Consider the following 19,330-nt stretch of genomic DNA (forward strand, 5'->3'; position numbering starts at 1 on the left):
TGTGTATCAGTTACATGTTACGTGTCGTCTCAGGTATTTTCAGCCCTACCGTCTCCCACTGTAGAAACTGGCTTATTGAAGGTCCACAGGTGTCCTATCACCTCCTATTCACCCCATCAGTGAGGGAGAGATCCCCCACCCTAAACTGCTGAAATAGCTAAACACACAACACCGGACACTGGACAGATGAGCCTGACAGCAGTTTATTAGTCACATATACTCAAAGCCCAGGAGGCAGGACACTCCACGTCAAGCAGAGCCACGTGGGGGCTGCACCTGGGAACAGAGTGAACAAGCAGGGGCTGTGGGACGCAGGCTTTGTAGTAACAAGAGGGTGAGGTTGTCCCTGGTTCCCATGGGAGGATGTTATTGAGTTATGTGAATAATTCCATGGGCCGGCAGGGAAGTGAAACCACAGGTGGTGGCAGAGCTGAGACCTGAACACCTGCCCTTGGCTCAAGGAATTTCAATGATGCTTCCACATTTCCACTAAACATTGGCATGTCCCTGAGGTTCTTCCACAAGAAGAAAGGATGGAGAAACTGTGTCAGAATCAACAAGCTGCGCCTGGATGACTATGATGCTTCCGATAAAAGTCTTTTTAACCTGAATTATCTGGGACATCCACCCTGCTTTCCCTTTCTCAGTCTATGCTGCTTTCATGAATCCTTGGACATAAATCCACATTTGCATCTAAGCCTTCTGTTTGTTTTCTTCTGCCCGTTGGAAGGAAGGCAAAGTAGGGGACATTTAATAACCTGCTTCCGCTCTCTGGTTCCATGATATTAATCTGACCACACAGGATCCTTAGTGCTTCACCATCACAAAGACTCAGTTTCATACATGAATGAATCGATGTCAAATGGGAGGGGGGGCACGTGTTTTCCTGACACCTCTTAAATGCGCTCTTATTTCATATTGATACAGATCAGGGGCCGTGGGTCATGCTGACAAGCTCGTGAATTACCTGCTACTCACCAACAATACAAGGTCCTGTTTTCCTGATGGAGCGGTTGATGTTGATTGCAGAGGATGTCCGTGAACTTGAAATTGTTTTGATTGTTGTTTACCCGCCAGGGACCTTGAGCTTGAGACCTTCCTACTCCACACAGAGGTGCAGATGACACACATGGTGGGAGTACTGTCGAGAGACATAAATTAGAGCAACTAGAGTGAGATGGAGAAAGAGAAGGATGCGTTACTAATTGGGGCATCATTACAGGGCTTCCGAGAAGCTAAGAGAGATACAGCATCAACATCGAAACCCCAGAAGTGACAGGCAGAAGTGACCACATCTAGAGCCAGAGGCCATTAACATAACTGACAGGCTTTATGACCCTGAGGGGGAGGCAAAATCACCCTGACGTGACAATATGTTAAAGTGGGCGTTTTATTGTTTTCCAGAAGCTGTAATTTTCAGATGATGACTTCAGGGATCCTTTAAGGAGGATAACTGATTACCCGACAAAGAACTTGTAGCATTTCCTCTTTACGGTGGAAGAGAGAAAAAGCAACAACTCAGCTCTTTCAAGCCGAAAAGGAGCATTTTTCAGAAATAACATTGCAAAGTTGATAACAATGGGAGCCGGAGGAAACACAAATACATCTCGCCTTCTTGACAAATGAGATTTAATTAAGAGACTCTTCATGCTAGAAAACAAAGTCTTGCCTGTGCCACGAAGGGAAAAGCGACAGGCTGAGGGGGAGGGTGTCGCTGACAAACAGCCCTGCGTCGGTCCATTAATTATTCATAAACGTCTTTGTGATGGAATTCCACTGCTTCACCTATTTTTAGTTAATTCTCTATTTTTTTACTCCAAATGCTACTTGTGTTAATTGATGAAATAGTTAATCCAGACCACAATAAGCACAGATGAAACAGAGAGGCTTGGGTTTATCCGCTCGAGGAATTTTAATAATTTTACACTTTGCAGGGATGTAAAGCATGGGCACTGAAGGTATTTGCACAGAGATGCACCTGTGTCTCCCCGCTCCCCACGCAGACCTGCAGTTTACTGGGATCTAAACCTCCCGGCCAGCTGGTGCTCGCCAGCCGACACTCCCAAAGCTGGGGGCTTCCATTCTGACCCTTTCACCGGTCCCCCCAACCATGGTCCCTGTGATTCCAGGTGGTCCTGAGACTTCTCCTCAAAGCCCTGCATCAGGCTCAGTCCCAGAACAAGATACATTGCTGACTGACTCTGAGATCCCTGCTGGCCACGCCAGAGCTCCTTTCTGCATATTCCCTGACCATCTCTCTGATTTTCTCCTGAGTTGTGACCAAGGTCCTAAAACTGAGGTCTGCCATCCCACCCAGGTTCTGAGCTATGAAGCAGGCTGTGGTGGGGAATGAGGTGGGAAAGAACAGCCCTAGACAAGGAGAACTTCCCGTTACAACTGGAAACATCTGAAGAGGCAAATATGACCCCAGTCACACCCCTGTTTCAAACCTTCCAGAAGCTGCCCATAGCCCTTAGGATGGAGCCCAAACTCCCAGGCCCCTGCCCCTCACCAGTCCCACCTCCCACCTCTCACCTCTGTGTTCACTGGGTCCCGGCCTTGGACATACCAGGCTCCCAGCACCTCGGGGCCTTTGCACATGCTGTTCCCTCCTCCTGGAATGTTTCCCCACCCCCACCCCAATTCCTCACCTAGTTACCTGCAGCTCACCTGTCATGTCTCAGATGAAATGTCACCTCCTTGAGGGATTCTTCTGTGTCTGTCATTATCCCCGCATCCTGGCCCAGGGACCAGGTCAGTTCCCCCGAAGCTCCTCTCATGACACCACGGTGCCTTTCCTCCCCCACAAAGACCACATGTAATGACATGAGGTCTTTATTAGCTGAGGACAATCCAAACAGATAAAAAGCCATTTGAGGCAAATCCAATTAAATTAGGTATCAAAGCTTCATAGCAAATGTTTCGTAATTTAACAACTATGTATCTGGGATTTACTTTCGGCCAAGCGCTATTCTCAGTAACCTACACATGTTGAATTGCTCAGTCTTCCGTACCATGGACACTGGTGCTATTATCCCCATTTACAGGTAAGGATACTGAGGCACAGGAAGGCTGCCCAGCTAGTAATTGGCACTGTCAGAGTTCCTGCTCTCAACCACCTCTTCTGAACTAAAGGCCTTGTCTAGAAAAAATGAAACTAAATCCGATGACAAATAAGTTTTTATCTCATATTTAACAACGTGTAGGTGATAGTGGAAAACGTGCCTTAATTCTCAGAGTAATCAAAGAATGAATCAAGCACAAAGTTTTTACATCATTTTTCTGATAAAACTGTAACACGGTTGACATCCTTCCCTCCAGGCCTGGCTTTTGCAGCCTGATCAAAGGAGCCTCATTTTCAGAAAGACTCAAGGGCTCTGGAGCCTCCCCAGGGGTCTCTCCCAACCTGCTCAGCCCTCATTCTCTCCTGAAGAGCCTGCTTCATCCTCATCCCTGCTGGCTTCTCTTCTCCAGTGTTAATTGGCCTGAATCTGCCAGATCCTCATTGTTTGTGACTTTGTGGGTGATTCCTTCAAGGAACACCCCCTGTTGTGTGACGATATGTACAAGCTCACCCGCAGCCCCACGGTGCCCCCCATCTCTGCTGTGAGATCCCCTAGTGGGGACCCGCCTGACCACTCATACTCAGTGGTGAGCGAGGACAGACAGCTCTGAGAGCCAGCTGTGAAATGTACAGGAATTTTACTAACTGATGGCTTGGAATCAGCCATGGTAAGAGAATAGACACCATGGAAATCAGCAAACCAGGGTTTTTTTTTCCCTAAAGCACCAGTTTACAAACATACCACTGCAGTCTCATCTCATGTACAGCCCTGACTTTTGGGTGGAAATCCCTGTTATCAAATTTGGGCCCCCCCTCCCAGGGGCTCCCCCGTGCAGACCCACTTCACTAAAAGTGGGTCGTGAGCCCGGAACCCACTGTACTAAGACCACTTCTCCTCCTCTTCGCTCCATCCACTAACAGCCCCCTGGGCCTTTGTTCTAGGACAAAAATTCATTCTTTACACGGATGTGCCTTGAGGGCTCACTATGTGCCAGGAGCTGTCCTGGGTGCTGAAATTATTTGCCTCGGGGGCAATCAGACGCTGGGTGGTTCTAAGATCTCAGACCCATGACTCTAGTTGAATTCACCTATCAGACAAGGAAAGGGGTGTTACAGTTTGTAATAAATAGGCCTGTCCTTGAGGGTCAAGCACACACAAAAAGAAGGCGAGAGTCCAGCTCCGTGTACTATTCATCCTACCCTGAGGACCCACCTCTTCTGATCCCCACAGTGGCCAGTGGTCAGTCACTCCACCCAGTCCAGGACTGCAATGGGGGGGTGGGGGGGAGAGGAGGACAGGAGTCCCTCAGGATGATGTAACCTCAGAAAGGAGCATCTAAAATACAGTCAGGGGCTTCCCTGGTGGCACAGTGGTTGAGAGTCCGCCTGCCGATGCAGGGGACACGGGTTCGTGCCCCGGTCCAGGAAGATCCCACATGCCGTGGAGCGGCTGGGCCCGTGAGCCATGGCCGCTGAGCCTGCGCGTCCGGAGCCTGTTCTCCGCAACGGGAGAGGCCACAACAGTGAGAGGCCCGCGTACCGCACATAAATACATGATAAAATACAGTCAGACCCACCACCTTCAACTTGCTGGCTTCAACTGCCAGCAAACTGGCTCTACCTGCTCAGTCTGCTTTCACACACGGCAACCGCTGCCTTCCCAGACTGTTGTTACCTGGATCTCAAGAGACCCCAGACCCCAGGAGGTATGGACAGAGGGGTCAGATCTGCCGCATCTGTTTGACTGATCAAGAGCCTCCTTGTTCTCCTTGCTCCAGTTTGTTCATGTCACACTTGACACGTCTTAGGCCCTGAATAAATATTTTCCTGAAGGAGTGACAGGAACTTTGTTTTGGGAAGGTGCTGCAGGCTTTTGACTTCGGAGTGAGAATCGCCTTCAATAATCAAGAGATCTTCCGTTTTAATTCATTCATCGAACATATGTTTTCTTTCTGAGATGTTGGTTTGATCCCTTTCTTAGTTTCTTTGTCCGTGTGGGAAGCAGACAGCGAATGCCTGAATACGGAGCCGTTAGTGGAGCTGCCATAATTGGCTAATTTGCTTCTCTCTCTCCCGTAGCGCAATCAGAGAGTGTCTTCACGGGAGGCTGGTTACGCTATGGATCATGTCCTTTCCTTCTGCAGCTGCGGGTGGCCTGGAGCGGGGGCGGGGGAGGGGCCGGGGAAAGGTGGAGCATATCCCCACCGTTCACCCCAAACAAAACATCCTAATTCTCATGCACCAGCCACTACATTGTAATACAGTAGAAGGCGGAAACCTGCGTGCATCCTAACAGTCCTAGGAGCTTTTCAAACGGGGAAGGAAGCCTCTTAGTTTTCCTGGACTTGCCCTCTGGGCCCGAGGTTTAGCCTAGGTGAGAGGTCCAGATGTCCTTACCGATGTTTTAGCCTAAAGGACACAATTCTTCCTGCTACAAAGCTTTCTTTCAAAAAACAATAAACCATGGTCAGGATTTTAGAAATCTCTATGCTCATATAACTTTTGGCCCTCTCTTCTTATGACTAATTGGTTTAATTGTATTTCTTTACTGGACATCATCATCTGAGATGACCAGTTTTTATTTTGTGGCCAAGGGACAGGTTTTTGACTTCTCTAAGCCTCGATTTTCTGGTCTTTTAAAGGTTATTGTTAGAAGCAGATGAATAATGTAGACGGATCTATCGCAGGGCCTGCCTCGGATGTGTTGATCAGTAAATTCCTGCCTTCCATCCTTCCTGCCCTCCTTCCATCTCTCCTTCATTCCATCCTTTTTTTTCTTCCCTCTCTCCCTCTTTGCCTTATTATCCTTCTCCTGAATGATAGGGAAACAATTGCTCTTCAGATCTGTCTAGACCTATCCTTTGGTTGGTAAAAGCAAATGGTGTGTGATTCCTCATGTCACACAGAGGCAGCTGCGATAGGAGCTGTTTTTACAGGGCAGGCAGAGGGTCACAGGCTTGTCCCCAACCACAATTCCTGTTCTCTGTCTGATTTGTTTTATTTTATTTTATTTTCCCCAACTTATTATTCTGAAAGACGTTACAGCTCCAGAAAAGTTTAAAGAGTAGCACAATGAACACCCACATATCATACCCTCTTTATCTCAGTCACCAGCTGGTAACACTGAGCCATGCTTCCTTCAGTCTCTGTGTGTATTATTTACAATATGTGTCTGGATTTTTTTTCCTTTTTATTTTTGCCTAAATCATTTGAGAGTATGGTACAAACAACACGGTATTTCATGCCCAAACACTTTAGTGTAGATGTCATTAAAAAAATGGTCTCCTGCAAAATGTCTAATCATTTTTACCCTCATAATATTTAATGTTGATGCAGAAATATAGTTTAATATACAGTCCAAGTTTAGAGCTTTTTCCCTTAATTCTGTAATCCTATAAACAATCGTACCTTGCCTTTGGTAGTCATGACTCATCTCCTAGAACAATGAACCCTCCTTTCTTGTTTTTCATGATTTTGACATTTTTTAAAGATTTTTGTCTTGTACCAGAAAGCTAGGAAGTACTCAAAGGAGGATGGGGATAAATCAAGGAAACAGAAGCTGGAATAAAGGGGCTCCTGAAACAGTGCATAAAACATGGACCAACTTAAACTGGTTTTGCCTCCTTAAGTAGGTTGATTGAGTATGCAAACCTTGAGTTATTTTACAGAGACAGCACTGCGCATGTGCAAGAGAGGAACCCACGTCTCCAGGATGACCTCAGAACCAAGAATCTTCAGTCTACAGAACTCAAAGAATAGAAATGTTGCCACCTGAGCCATTTACAAAGTAAGAAGCCCTTCAATAAGGAAAACCTGGCTTCCAGCAGCATGAGTAGCTTATACAGATTGATTCAAGACTAGCGAATCAGCTTCCAAGTTTGAAATTCCCCTATACCTTTAAATTTCCCCCTGAACCCAGGATCAGAGAGATATTTGAGAGCCTTATGTTCCGTTTCCTTGCCAGTCGATCTCACAGAAAAAACTTTATTTTCCCAAAAGCTGGTGCCACAGTGTTGGCTCCTATGTGTGTTGGGTAGCAAGCCATCACTCGGTAACAATTTTGGCAACAATTTTTGGCAGGTCTTGTGACTACCTGCCCAAGGCACTATAGTCCCCAGCAGAGTGTGCGCCCTCGTCACCAACCCTGAGTGGTCCATCAGACTGAATTTGTCTAGACGGTTGGCTTTTGGGTTCCTGCTTCCCCCGCCTCCACGTACTCCAGGCTCCTTGGTGCTACTTTCAATTTTGACAGAAGAAACAGCTCCTGCTTCAAAGGTCTTTTGGGTGAGTAACCTCGTTAAAATGTGCCTGTGCCTAAGTTAATTAATAACCTCATCAGGATTGTGGGTTAGAGGCCCACCCTGGGGAGATTTTGTTCAACTTAGAGGTCAAAACTTTGGGTTGGATTCCCAAGGCTAGGATCGTGGGTCAGTAGGCCCACCCCAAAGAGACTTTATGAAGGGTTTAGCTGCTGAGATATTCAAACCCTGGGTTAGAGTCCCAGGCCTTTGGGGTCTTTGTCTAGGTTATCTATGTCTGATTGTTTTATTTGGTAGGAATTGGCTAATTGTGGTTAACTATTGGATGACAGCAGCAAAACTTTATTGAAGCTGCTTTGTGTCATTTTGCTCTGGTCATCCTGAGAGAAAAACTTTCCAAAATGGGGAATGTCAACAGTACACCTGCTACTTTAACAGGAAGAGGAAAAAAGGAAGAAAAATGTGATTGTACCAGTCAATCTAAGGAATAGAGTAGGCACATTGGGCTTCCCTGGTGGCGCAGTGGTTGAGAGTCCGCCTGCCAATGCAGGGGACGCGGGTTTGTGCCCAGGTCCGGGAAGATCCCACATGCCGTGGAGCGGCTGGGCCCGTGAGCCATGGCCGCTGAGCCTGCGCGTCCAAGCCTGTACTCTGCAACGGGAGAGGCCACAGCAGTGAGAGGCCCGCGTACCGCAAAAAAAAAAAAAAAAAAAAAAAAAATGCATTACAATATACATTAGGTACAGACAAATACTGTTTGATTCCACTTATACCAGGTACCGAGAATAGTCAAATCTATAGAGTCAGAAAGTACATCAGTAGATGCCAGGGACCAGGGGTGGGGAGGGGGAATGGGGAGTCAGTGTTTAATGGGGACAGAGTTGCAGTTCAGGAAGGTGAAAATTTCGGGAGATGGATGATGGTGAGAGTGGCACAACAATATGAATGTATTTAGTGCCACTGAACTGTACAGATAAATATGGTTAAAATAGTATGTTTTATATTATGTGACTTTTACCACAATAAAAAAACATTTTAAAAAATAAATAAATGGGAAATAGAAGGAGTAGAATCAGTGAAATGAGAGCTAGGAGAAATCCTCTATTTCCAATGGGTGGTCAGCACAGATGAAAAAGCACAGCTGCGGGTCTTTAGAGTGATTTAACGAAAGGCAGAGATTAGAGAGAAACAAGACAGGTGGGGCAATGTCACTAGATGAACAGGTATTTAAGAAGGTTGTAATTAAGGCAGTAACGGGACAGATTTTATGTAATTATTTGCAGTTTAAATAAGAAATATGGTAGTCAAACTTGGCCTACATTTAGGCAATTGTAAAGCAAAGCAAAAGTCTTCCAAAATGCAAAGAAAACTTGGTAAGAATTTTAGTGGACTTGCTGAAAATAGCCCTTAATTGTTATACGTCTAGAAAGTGGCCTGAGAAGGTCAAAGTATTTTGAAGATGGAGATGATGTTTCTAATGCAGGTAGTATCTAACCATCATTTGGATACAGGACTCTATCAGCAAACTTGTGCTTGGTTCTGTTTGTACCTGTCCCTGTTAATAACAATATGGTGGTTCTAGCTACGTGCTTTTATTTTGTAAATCTTAACATATTAAGTTCTTGGTGTTTTATGTGACCTCCTACTCTATATGGTATACTGGAGTTATGAAAAGGAAAATGTTTCTTTTATAACACTGCCTAGTCCCAATTTCAGCTGGAGTTTGGGGGGAAATGGCCTGAAAATGGGTCTTGGAGTTATAAGACTATTTTCCAATTAAATTTCTTTTGCAAAAGAGGAGAAAGGGGACAGAATTGATTTTTCTCCCCATTTCTTGCAAGGGAAGATCCTTTATACAATTGGACACATTTTGGGTTTTCCTCACTGAGAATTTTAACCCTCTTTTATATGAGCCAAACTGGCAGGGAGTTAGCCTTGAACTGCTTTTAGGGGTGTGTGTGTGTATATATATAAAAGAGGAAATTTTGCCAAGAGGGACACACACATTGGTGGTGCTAAAGGCCATGGGCTCTATGGGGGACTTGGGCTGAGTATATTCCTCCTGGAAATTGCCCAGACATCTAGATGAGCTTGTCTGTGATTTCTGCTGGGGAGGCAAATGTTTTGGTCCTCTACCAGGAGGACCAAATTGATTAAAGAAGATCAACTTGCTCAGAAAGGAAGTGAAGGTTTGGGTATTTCAACCTCTATACTCTTGAATTCCTCTCTCAAGCTCATCTGAGTCTAAGGCTCCTCACTTTATTTTTCAAGGTGATGCAGTCACCTCTTCTACCCTCCTCCTCTTGGGGTGAGTTTTTCCAGGTGGCGAGTGAGACAGTCGGGGCTCTCATAGGCCCCTCTGCAGTAATCAAGCCTGCCTTAAGTACATGGGGGAAACTGTTAGGAACCTCTGACCACATTGGCTACAGTCTTGGAACCGCTGGGATAGATTGCTTGGCGGTTGGGTAACATGTGTGATTTTCAGGCCATGGTTCTCGACAACCACCTCTAATGGAAAGCTTCTCAGTGTTCCCTAAGTGAATCCTCAGACCCAGGCTGGTCTTCTTGGAGACTGTCCATTCTCCTTGGGGCTCCTCCAGGGAATTCGTACAGCCAAGTTGTGAATAGTTGCTACTACATTTGCTTGCTTCTTTCCAGAAACCTAACTAGGAGATGGAATTGGTTCCAAAATCCTAAGGTTCTTGCTCTCACACCTCTTGAGGCTGTTTGATTTCTCCCTGCATTTGGGGGGAGTAAGGGAAGGCCATGTTCTAGAGACTTGCAATCCATAGACTGTTCTCAGCTCTTGGGTTTGAAACCTAGGATCCTGACTAAGCCTTTGACCTAGGGGTTGCTAGCTCATGCTTTCTCCAAACCTCCATTCTCAGAGTGGCCAGCTAACCCCTCAGAACCAGCGCCAAGGTGGAAACACTTGAGGCAGAAGCCCGGGTGCTTCCTATAAGGGAATAAAGTGTGCTCTGAGACATAGATTGGCAAACCCTGGTGCTTTCCTTCAGCTCCCATGAATTCAAGGGTTTTCCAGGTGACACCAACTTTGCTACATCACATGGACAGTGAGTTTCTGGTAAGACTGCTGGTTGACATTGGGCCCAATTCATGAAGGCGAGGAAGAGGCCCTTGCTAAAGGTGGCTGTTCAGGCTCTTCTGTGGTTTTGCTGGCCAAGAAGTAGATTCTCTTGAGCGCTGCAATGCAGGAAACCCACTCATCCAACTGCAAAGCTCAGACTCCACTAAGGGTGTGTTTTTCTTCTGAGGATGGACGCCCACAGAGAGACCTCCTGGCTGTCCTACCACCAGCTCTGCCTTGCCCTGTGGCTATCCCTTTTCTAAGATCAAGAGAAGGCAGGGGGGCTTCCCTGGTGGCGCAGTGGTTGAGAGTCCGCCTGCCGATGCAGGGGACACGGGTTCGTGCCCCGGTCCGGGAAGATCCCACATGCCACAGAGCGGCTGGGCCCATGAGCCATGGCCGCTGAGCCTGTGCATCCGGACCCTGTGCTCCGCAGCGGGAGAAGCCACAGCAGTGAGAGGCCCGCGTACCGGAAAAAAAAAAAAGAGAGAGAGAAGACAGGTACAAGTAGTGGGCTTACAACATTCGACCTCAACTTGTGTAAATTATTTTGTATGTTTTTCAGCAGCAAAATGAAACTGGCTGTTCATCAGAATGAGGATTTGCAGGAGGCATGTAGACCTATGGTTCAGGGGGAAGACCCTCAGAAAGAGCCTGTCTTGCCTGAGTTAGAGCCTAATGATCTCAACTTATTACATCTGCCTCCTCCTTGGGTGCCTCCTGCGGTTCCCCTACCATATGAAGGGGGAATCCCTGCGAGTAGCTGAGGCTTCCAACAGCCCTCCTCAGGCCACAGGTCCAGCCCGAGCCCTGAGCCCTTCCTTACGAGACAGTCAAAAGGAACCCGTCTCCCCTCCCCACACTGGCTGGGGTACTCAATTAAACCCAGGGAGCCCTCTGCCTCAAGCAGGGCAATATCTTCTGAGACCAATGCCTGCAGGTCTAGATGGTCAAGGTCAACCCAGGGGATGTGTATGTGTGCACGCCCGCTTTTCTACCTCTGAATCTATATAACTGAAAAAAAAACATTTAAAGCACAGCTTTCTATATGTGCCTGAATGCCCTATTTCTTTATTGGGGTAATATCTAACAAAATTAAATGACTTTCTCACCAGGGAAAAGTAGGCATTAAAGTACTCCCGGATCAAGCCCATGCTCTCTGAGCTGTGCTGTTACAGTCAGGAGATGAGCCTGAACCACAAGCCCCTAAAATTCTAGAAAAGGTAAACACAGAGGCCAGGAAGGACCAAGACAGCTGACTGACCCAACAGTGGTAAAACTCTGTCCAGGCACCAAGGCTCCCAATTTAAAGCAATAGCCTTTAAAGAGGCAGGTAAAGAAAGGGGTAAAGCCTCCGCTAACCACATTTCTTAAATGCCAGTTAATCCAATCTTGTCAATCCCCATGTAACATTCCAATCCTGCCCGTACAAAATCCCGGACTGGAGATAATCGTTGTACACAGGATTTGAGAGCCATTAGCCAGATTGTAGAAGATACACATCCAGGGGTACCAAATCCTTACTCTTCGCTTACAGCTTTATCGGGAAACTTGTGCTGATTTATAGCTCTGGACTTAAAAGATACCTTTTACTGTAAACCCTTAAGTCCTGAGTCTCAGGAACGATTTGTCTTTGAATGGAACGGTCCAGAGACTAATATAAAACAATCTTTTTGGATGGGACTCCCACAAGAATTTAAGAATGCCCCCATCATCTTCAGGGGAAGCATTAGTCAAGGACTAAAGTGATCTCCAATTCAATTAGGGAGTCGTACTCTGATAAACTAACTGCTAGTAAAACTAAGGAAGCTTCAGACCAAAACATAATCCTCACTTTAAAGTTTCTGGCCGACCAGGGGTATAAAGTCTCCAAGGGAAAAAGCACACATTTCTCAACCTAATGTAAAATACCCAGGATTTGGGTGATCAAGAGGACAAACTTCCTGGTGGATCAAAAGGAAGCGTTAGCTAGGGTGACCGTACCCATCACCAGAAGCCATTGCGAGGATTCGTAGGCATGGCTGGGTCTCGTTGTATTTGGATTCCTGACCTTGGACTCATGGCTAAACCACTACGGGAGGCCCTTAAGGAAAATGACAGTGAGCCATGAAGCTGGATGGCAACATGCCATAAGGCGTTCGATAGAATCAAAAAGGCAAAGAATTGGAGTCTAGTCTAGTAGACCTGACCTGACTGATCAACCTTTTAGAAAATCTAGATATGGAAATGTTTATGAAAGGGAGCAGCTTCATGGACTGGGGACTCTAAGGCCAGGGATGCAATAGTAACTCATCAGGACGTTCTAGAAGCAGAAGCCCTCCCTCCAGTTACGTCTGCCCACAAGGCAGAGCGCAGAGCCCTCACAGGAGCCCTGCACCTTGGAGCTGAGAAAAAGGTGATGGTTTATGCCGCTGCTAAGTATACCTTCTCTGCCGTGTATGTTCACGGGACCGTAGGGAAAGAGATCTGATATCAGGAAGGAAAGAAAAACACGCAGAGGAGATAACTAACCTTATTAGACTGTTATAATGCCAGAGGAAGTAGCTATAGTACATTGCCCAAGCCACCTAAAGACTGATAGTTATATAGCTAAAGGAAATTGGCTGATCAGACTGCAAAGCACATGGCCAGAACCAAAACCCAGATCCTAAGGCCCTAGCTTTCATCCCAAGTGTGGACCTATCCCCGTTTAAGAATCAGTATTCAGAAGTGTACTCTACAGACAGCAGACAGATGGGGGGTTTCATGCTGACTGTCAACTTCAATGGTGATCACAGGCTCAGCGGCCATGGCTCACGGGTCTAGCCGCTCCGCGGCATGTGGGATCTTCCCAGACTGGGGCACGAACCCGTGTCCCCTACATCGTCAGGCAGACTCTCAACCACTGCGCCACCAGGGAAGCCCGGATGGATCATATCTTAAAGACAGTTGCCTAAATGTCAAGAAACCAGCTTAACTTGGGATAAGGTCTTACCAGTTGCCCTGCTAAGAGTAAGAGCAACTCCTAGAAACAAACTCTAATTGAGCCCTTATGAAATGTTATATAGGAGACCCTACCTTAAGAGTAAGTAGTAGTGCAGTCTCGAATGATCATGTTCTAAAAGAATTATTGTGACATGTTTGCATGGATTCCCAAAGGAAGAAGGTCTGTTTTTGAAGGTCTGTTATAATTAGGCATCATAGTTCTGTGTATCTTGTGTTAAACTTCTACTCATCAAATCTTGTACTTGGCTGTCTCCTAGATTTAAAAAGCATTCCCCCACTTGCATGATGATTGCCCAAGACTTAAGAGTTCAGGGTGGGACTCACAAATATTTACAATTAAGTGCAAAACAACTTCATTTCTCTTATAAAAAGCCACACCTCCAGGACTTCCCTGGTGGCACAGTGGTTAAGAATCCACCTGCCAATGCAGGGGACACAGGTTCGAGCCCTGGTCTGGGAAGATCCCACATGCCGTGGAGCAACTAAGCCCATGCACCACAACTACTGAGCCTGTGCTCTAGAGCCTGCGAGCCACAACTACTGAAGCCTGTGTGCCACAACTACTGAAGCCCAAGTGCCTAGAGCCTAAGCCACCACAATGAGAAGCCGGTGCACCGCAACAAAGAGTACACCTGCTGACCACAACTAGAGAAAGCCCGTGCGCAGCAATGAAGACCCAACGCAGCCAAAAATAAATAAATAAAATAAATGTATTCTTTTTAAAAAATCCACGCCTCTAATTAGCAGGAAGCAGCTAGAGAAGTCATGGCCCTTATTTCCCTCAAGATTGAGGAATATACAAAGAAAAAGGAATGGAAACGGCTCATAAAACATTGACCAGCTTAAACTGGTTTTGTCTCCTTAACTAGGTTGATTAATCAAACTCTGAGTGATTTTACAGAGACAGCACTGTGCACATATAACGCAGGAATCCATGTCTCCAGGATGACCCCCAAACCAAGAATCTTCAGTCTGCAAAACTCAAAAGAAGTGTTGCCACCAGAGCCCTTGAGGAAGCAAGAAATCCTTCAATGAAGAAGATCTAGCTTCCAGCAGCACGAGTAATTTACATGGACTGATTTAAGACCAGCCAATCGCCTTCCAATTTGAAATTCCCCTAACCCCTTAAATTTCACCCTGAGTCAGAGAGACAGAATTGAGCCTTGCCTCCTGTCTCCTTGCTGGTTGAACAAGCAATAAAGCTCTTTCCTTTCTCAAAAGCCAGTGCCACAGTCCTGGCTTCCATGCGTGTCTGGCAGTGAGCCCTTGCTGGGTAACACTCCCACTGGTGGCCAAATTTAGGAATATTTGCACATAAAACAATTATAGGAATGGATGTGAATACGTGGACTAAAAAACATCCTAGTCCATAGTGATCTGAAAATAGTGATTAGGAGAAGAGACCCTTCTCCTTCATGGAGGAAGGCCAGCTAATAAATGTACAAGGGTTGAAAGAGGTGGAAAGTCATTATTTGCAACTATCAGTGTAATCAACCTTAGTGCAGACCATCAGTGAACCCCAAAACCATTGGGGGAAAGATTTGGGGACATCCTTGGATAGCCACAGGATCCCAAGGTATCACGTTACTTAGCAATTACAAAGGGGAAAAGGATCCTTTACAACAGAGACATCTGGTGAACACCACCTTAACCAAGGACTCAAACCTGACATCCCAATGACAGATGAATGGACATTATGAGGCTCCCTCTGCAGAAATCTCGGCCTTAATCTACCGGGAAACAGTCACACTCACCCATTCTGTGGGACGTCCTACAGGCCAGTGGGCCGGCTCCTGTCTGACCTCGCCTGGGCAGTCAACAGACACTCCCTGCTTTGAGCTCTGCCTCGTGCCAGGCCCTGTGCTGGTGCTGGAGATGCAGAGATGGAACCTTGTCCTTCAAGGATGGAGACGATGCTCAGGAGTCCGTGTCTGCCGGGCCTCAGGCATTTGGATGACCTTGAAATGATTTCTAGATGACTGCAACTTCTCCGCCAAAAGGAAAAAAGAAAAATACATATATTTGTTGTTTTCTTCTCCGGATCAAACCAGACGGGCTGGTTTCAGAATCATCTGTCACTAGAGAGGCACACTCAGGAGCAATCTGTGGGCCCTTGGTCACCCCATCAAGCGAGACGGCTGGGGTAGCTGGGACCGTTACCGTCACGGCTGCCATCAGGATCTGTGGCTGTGACATCATCACAGGGCATCAGCCAGACACCCGCTGGAACAGGAGCTTCTATCAGCGGGTCCGAGCCCCTCTGCAGCGCCGCTGCTGTTGACAAAGCAGACTTGGCCACAGATGGCAGCAGCCTCAGAACCAGCCGCGAAAGCAACGGGAGGAAGGTCTGCGAAATGACAGAGTCAGATCATCCGGTCTAGAACCGGGGATGTTTAAGGGTTCTCAATCTCCTGCGCTACAGCCTAAGAGGCAGCTCTCTGAGCCTTCACTCATTCCTTCTGCACATATGTCAGGAGGACCAACTATGTGCCAGGCACAGCTGAGGTCCCTGGAGATGCAGCAGAGAACAGATAAAGACCCAGGCTTCGGGAGCTCGTGATCTACAGAAAGAGATAGATAGTGAGTGACAGCTCAGGACAGTGTGCACAGCACGCAGCAGTGTGGCATGTCCCCTCATTCCTCACCATCTGCTTATACTGTTTCCTTTAGCTAGGATGCCCTCCCAGCACGTCTGCATGTCCAAATCCAACTCATCCTTCAAGGACAGTTTAGCCTGCTCTTCCCACCCCTAGGATCCCCCATCACCACTGCCCAATGAGCTTCCCAGCTGAAAATAAAATATTTTCTCCGAGCAACCAGAGCAGCCCCCTGGTATTTCTCTCCCCTCTCGTAGATTATAGTTGCTTTGTGTAAAAGAGTCCTCGTCTTCCAAATCGTTATCAACTGAGTCCCCAGAGTTATTACAAAGTTGTATAGAGCAACGAAGCCATCACAGTCCAAAAGTGCCTACTAATGAACTGACCGCTTATAAAATCTCAAGTCCACCCCCGCCAATTCACACCAGCCTGTCTCCCCTGTATCAGCCACAGCCATGTCCTCACAGGCCAGTGTCTCTGAGGATGACACAAAAACATCTACCTACATAATGTAAGTAAAGGAGAACCAGTTTCAAAGTGCAAACGCAAATTTGCAAAGGCTACAGCCTTTCATGAATTTCATGAGTGTTGGGTGAGAACAGCTTGTGAAGCCATGGGTACATGGCAACAGGGCAGTTAGACCAGTTAACAATGCACCAGCCGATGAGTGCTTTCAAAGAGAGTTATTTGTGCTATGAAGGAATTAAGAGTCCTTTGGGGAAATCAATCAGCCCTGAAATATTTTGCAAAACTGAACTTCCTTTGTTCAAACTGACCATGAGATGTGAGGTGCAGGAAAGTTGCAGGAAAACGACATCTCTCAAATCAGTACTTCATTCTCTGTTCTAAGTATCAGTGGATGGTTGCAATTAAAGCATCGGTTTTGTTAAGTGTAAGAAAATATACTTCCTTTAAAACTTTCCATTTGACTTTTGAAGTTAAAGTCTCAATCACACCCTCCTTCCCCTCATTTATTTTGAGTTTTGGAGTCCCTGTCCTCAGTAAATTCACTTGAAGGGAATACTTTTCCTGGTTGACAAGGACCTCCCATGCTTATCTCCTATTCCACCAAAAAATAGTGAACATAGAATGGACATTGTTCTTCAGCCTTGAACATAGTGGATGCCAACTAATGTGAAATGGACAAAAAAACCAACCTGAAGCATTCCAGTTCGCTCTGCTTACTCAAGCTGGTTAAAGAGAAAAAAGTTCATACCCAAGACTTACCATCCTGTGGAGAAAACAGAATTCAGGGCTCTGGCAGGGCTGCTTCTCTGGCTGAGCCCCCCCAAAACTACCAGGAAACATAAGAGGACAGTTTGAATCCCTTGGAGGCTGAGCGGTTTAAGAAACGATGCCAGGAAAACAGGTTTCCCCCATGCAAGAGAATTAAAGTTAAATGGATCCCATCTCATGCCTCACATAAAGTTAAATTCTAATGAGTTAAAGACTTCATTGTGAAAAGTAAAAAATCTTAAAGAAAAGGTAGGATAACGCAAGTTACAATATAGAATCTGTAAAGGAGAACTTACAAATCAAGAATGGGAATCCAGAAGGTAAAAAAGAAAAAGACATATTTGAATAATAAATTTTTGTTTCTTTGTTCATTTTGTTTTTGTGGCTGCACCGCGCATCTTACAGGATCTTAGTTCCCCGACCATAGATCGAACCCATGCCCCCTGCAGTGGAAACGCGGAGTCCTAACCACTGGACCACCAGGGAATTCCCTTGAATAATAAATTTTGTACGTATTATATAAACAGTCTACATATAAACTATACGTCTCAAATTATGTGCGAAGCAAATAATAAAGGATTAATTTTTATAGTCTACAGAGCACTCTTAAGTTAATCAGAGAAAGGGACAAAGGTTATAAGGAGATCATTTGCTCTTTCCAGAAGTGCAAAGCCCAATATTAAAAGGAGAGAAGAAAAAAGAAAAACAGTAAAGGAAAGAAAGGAATAAGGAAAAGATGTTTGAATTCACTAGCAGTCAGGACATTTCATATCCAGCTGTGAGTTATGACTGTACTTAGAAGACTAGCAAAAATTTTAGAGGGCTATAAATCTCATTGCTAGCTGGGCTATAGAGGTAAGTGCACTCTCCTATACTCTAGTAGAAATGTGGAATATTAGTCCTTTCTGAAGGTAGTCTGGCAATATTTAGTAAATTTTTTTTAAAGTACAAACACTGTATGTATACACCAAGCTCTTGAGCTACTGGAAATCCATCCTATTTGTACCAGTAGGTACAGAAATACTTCCTGTAGCATTATTCAAATGGCACAGAACCAGAAGCAAACAAATTCCCTTTTCTGGAGAAGTAGCTGAGTACTTTGCAAGTATATCCATCCCGTGGAATGAGTGTTGGGTGAGAGCAGAGCCATGAAAAGAATGAACTTTAATTGGAGCTATAGAGAGGACTTGAAAGTTTCTGCAAGTTATTGAGTAAGAAAACCAAGATGCAAAAAGTGTGTAACACCATGTATGTAAAACAGTGACTCCCCACTCCCCCAAAGTGCCCTTTATCATCTGTGTGTGTGTGGAAGAGATGCACTCTGTAAGATTATGGGATTGTATGAGTGCAAAGGAAAACATGGAAGGATATGTATTTTGTTTTTTAATACAGATTATCTTTGGAGATGGAGATAGCAGAGGTGAGGGGAAGTGGGGAGGAAAGAAAGTGTCCACCGTAGGCAGCGTGCCCCGTATGATCCCATTCATGTGTAAGTACGTGACTATACATAATAATGCTAACAAATAATAACCCAACTGGACTCAAGGTGAGGAAGGTGAGCCCAAGTCTTTATCTGCCTGAGACAATGAGAAAGCCATAAATGACAAGGGAATCTGAGCCAAGTCTCATAAGATAAATGAGGTTTTGACAAGCAAAGATGGCATCAAGAAAGAAAGATGGAAAGAGTTCCTGGCAAAGAATCCTTTTAAATAAAGGATTTGGAGAAGAGAGAGTGTTTTATTCATTCTACAAAATTTATTGGAGCCTATGTGGTAGGCACAATTCTAAGACGGCACCCAAGATTTCTGCCCTTAGTGTGTACACATCTTAGTGTATAACATCCTACCGTTCAGTGTGGGTGGAACTTGTGAATAGATGGGATTTCACTCCCAGGATTATGTTTATATGGCAAAGATGAAGAGATTTTGCAGATGTAATTAAGGTCCCTAATCAGTTGAACCTGAATTACTCAAAAGAGAGATGACCCTAGGTGGGTCTGACCTAATCAGATGAGTCCTTTAAAAGAGAGCCTAGGACTTCTCTAAAGGGAGAGATTTGAAGCCAGAGAGGTGCTCTCCTGCTGGCCTTGAAGAAGCAAGCT

General features: G+C 45.7%; 1 protein-coding gene and 1 long non-coding RNA gene across 4 annotated transcripts in view; one reads left to right on the forward strand and one right to left on the reverse strand.

The window, feature by feature from the left end:
- LOC117202511 (uncharacterized) overlaps window positions 1–19,330 on the reverse strand; it is a 29,767-nt gene that overhangs the window by 6,473 nt on the left and 3,964 nt on the right. For all 3 annotated transcript variants that reach the window (XM_049699239.1, XM_049699240.1, XM_049699238.1), the window contains exons 2-4: window positions 15,151–15,957; window positions 2,671–2,842; window positions 979–1,141 (exon numbers count right to left, since the gene is read on the reverse strand). In XM_049699239.1, the coding sequence (XP_049555196.1) occupies window positions 979–1,141; window positions 2,671–2,677 (170 nt within the window). In that variant the 5' untranslated portion in view covers window positions 2,678–2,842; window positions 15,151–15,957. The remainder of the gene's footprint in view (window positions 1–978; window positions 1,142–2,670; window positions 2,843–15,150; window positions 15,958–19,330) is intronic.
- The window catches only part of LOC117202494 (uncharacterized), a 34,012-nt gene continuing 21,810 nt past the window's right edge, over window positions 7,129–19,330 (forward strand). The window contains exon 1 of the long non-coding RNA XR_004484917.2: window positions 7,129–7,348. This is a non-coding gene — a long non-coding RNA (uncharacterized LOC117202494). The remainder of the gene's footprint in view (window positions 7,349–19,330) is intronic.

The sequence above is a fragment of the Orcinus orca genome, chromosome 16 (assembly GCF_937001465.1).
Source record: "Orcinus orca chromosome 16, mOrcOrc1.1, whole genome shotgun sequence".
Classification (NCBI taxonomy): Eukaryota; Metazoa; Chordata; class Mammalia; order Artiodactyla; family Delphinidae; genus Orcinus; species Orcinus orca.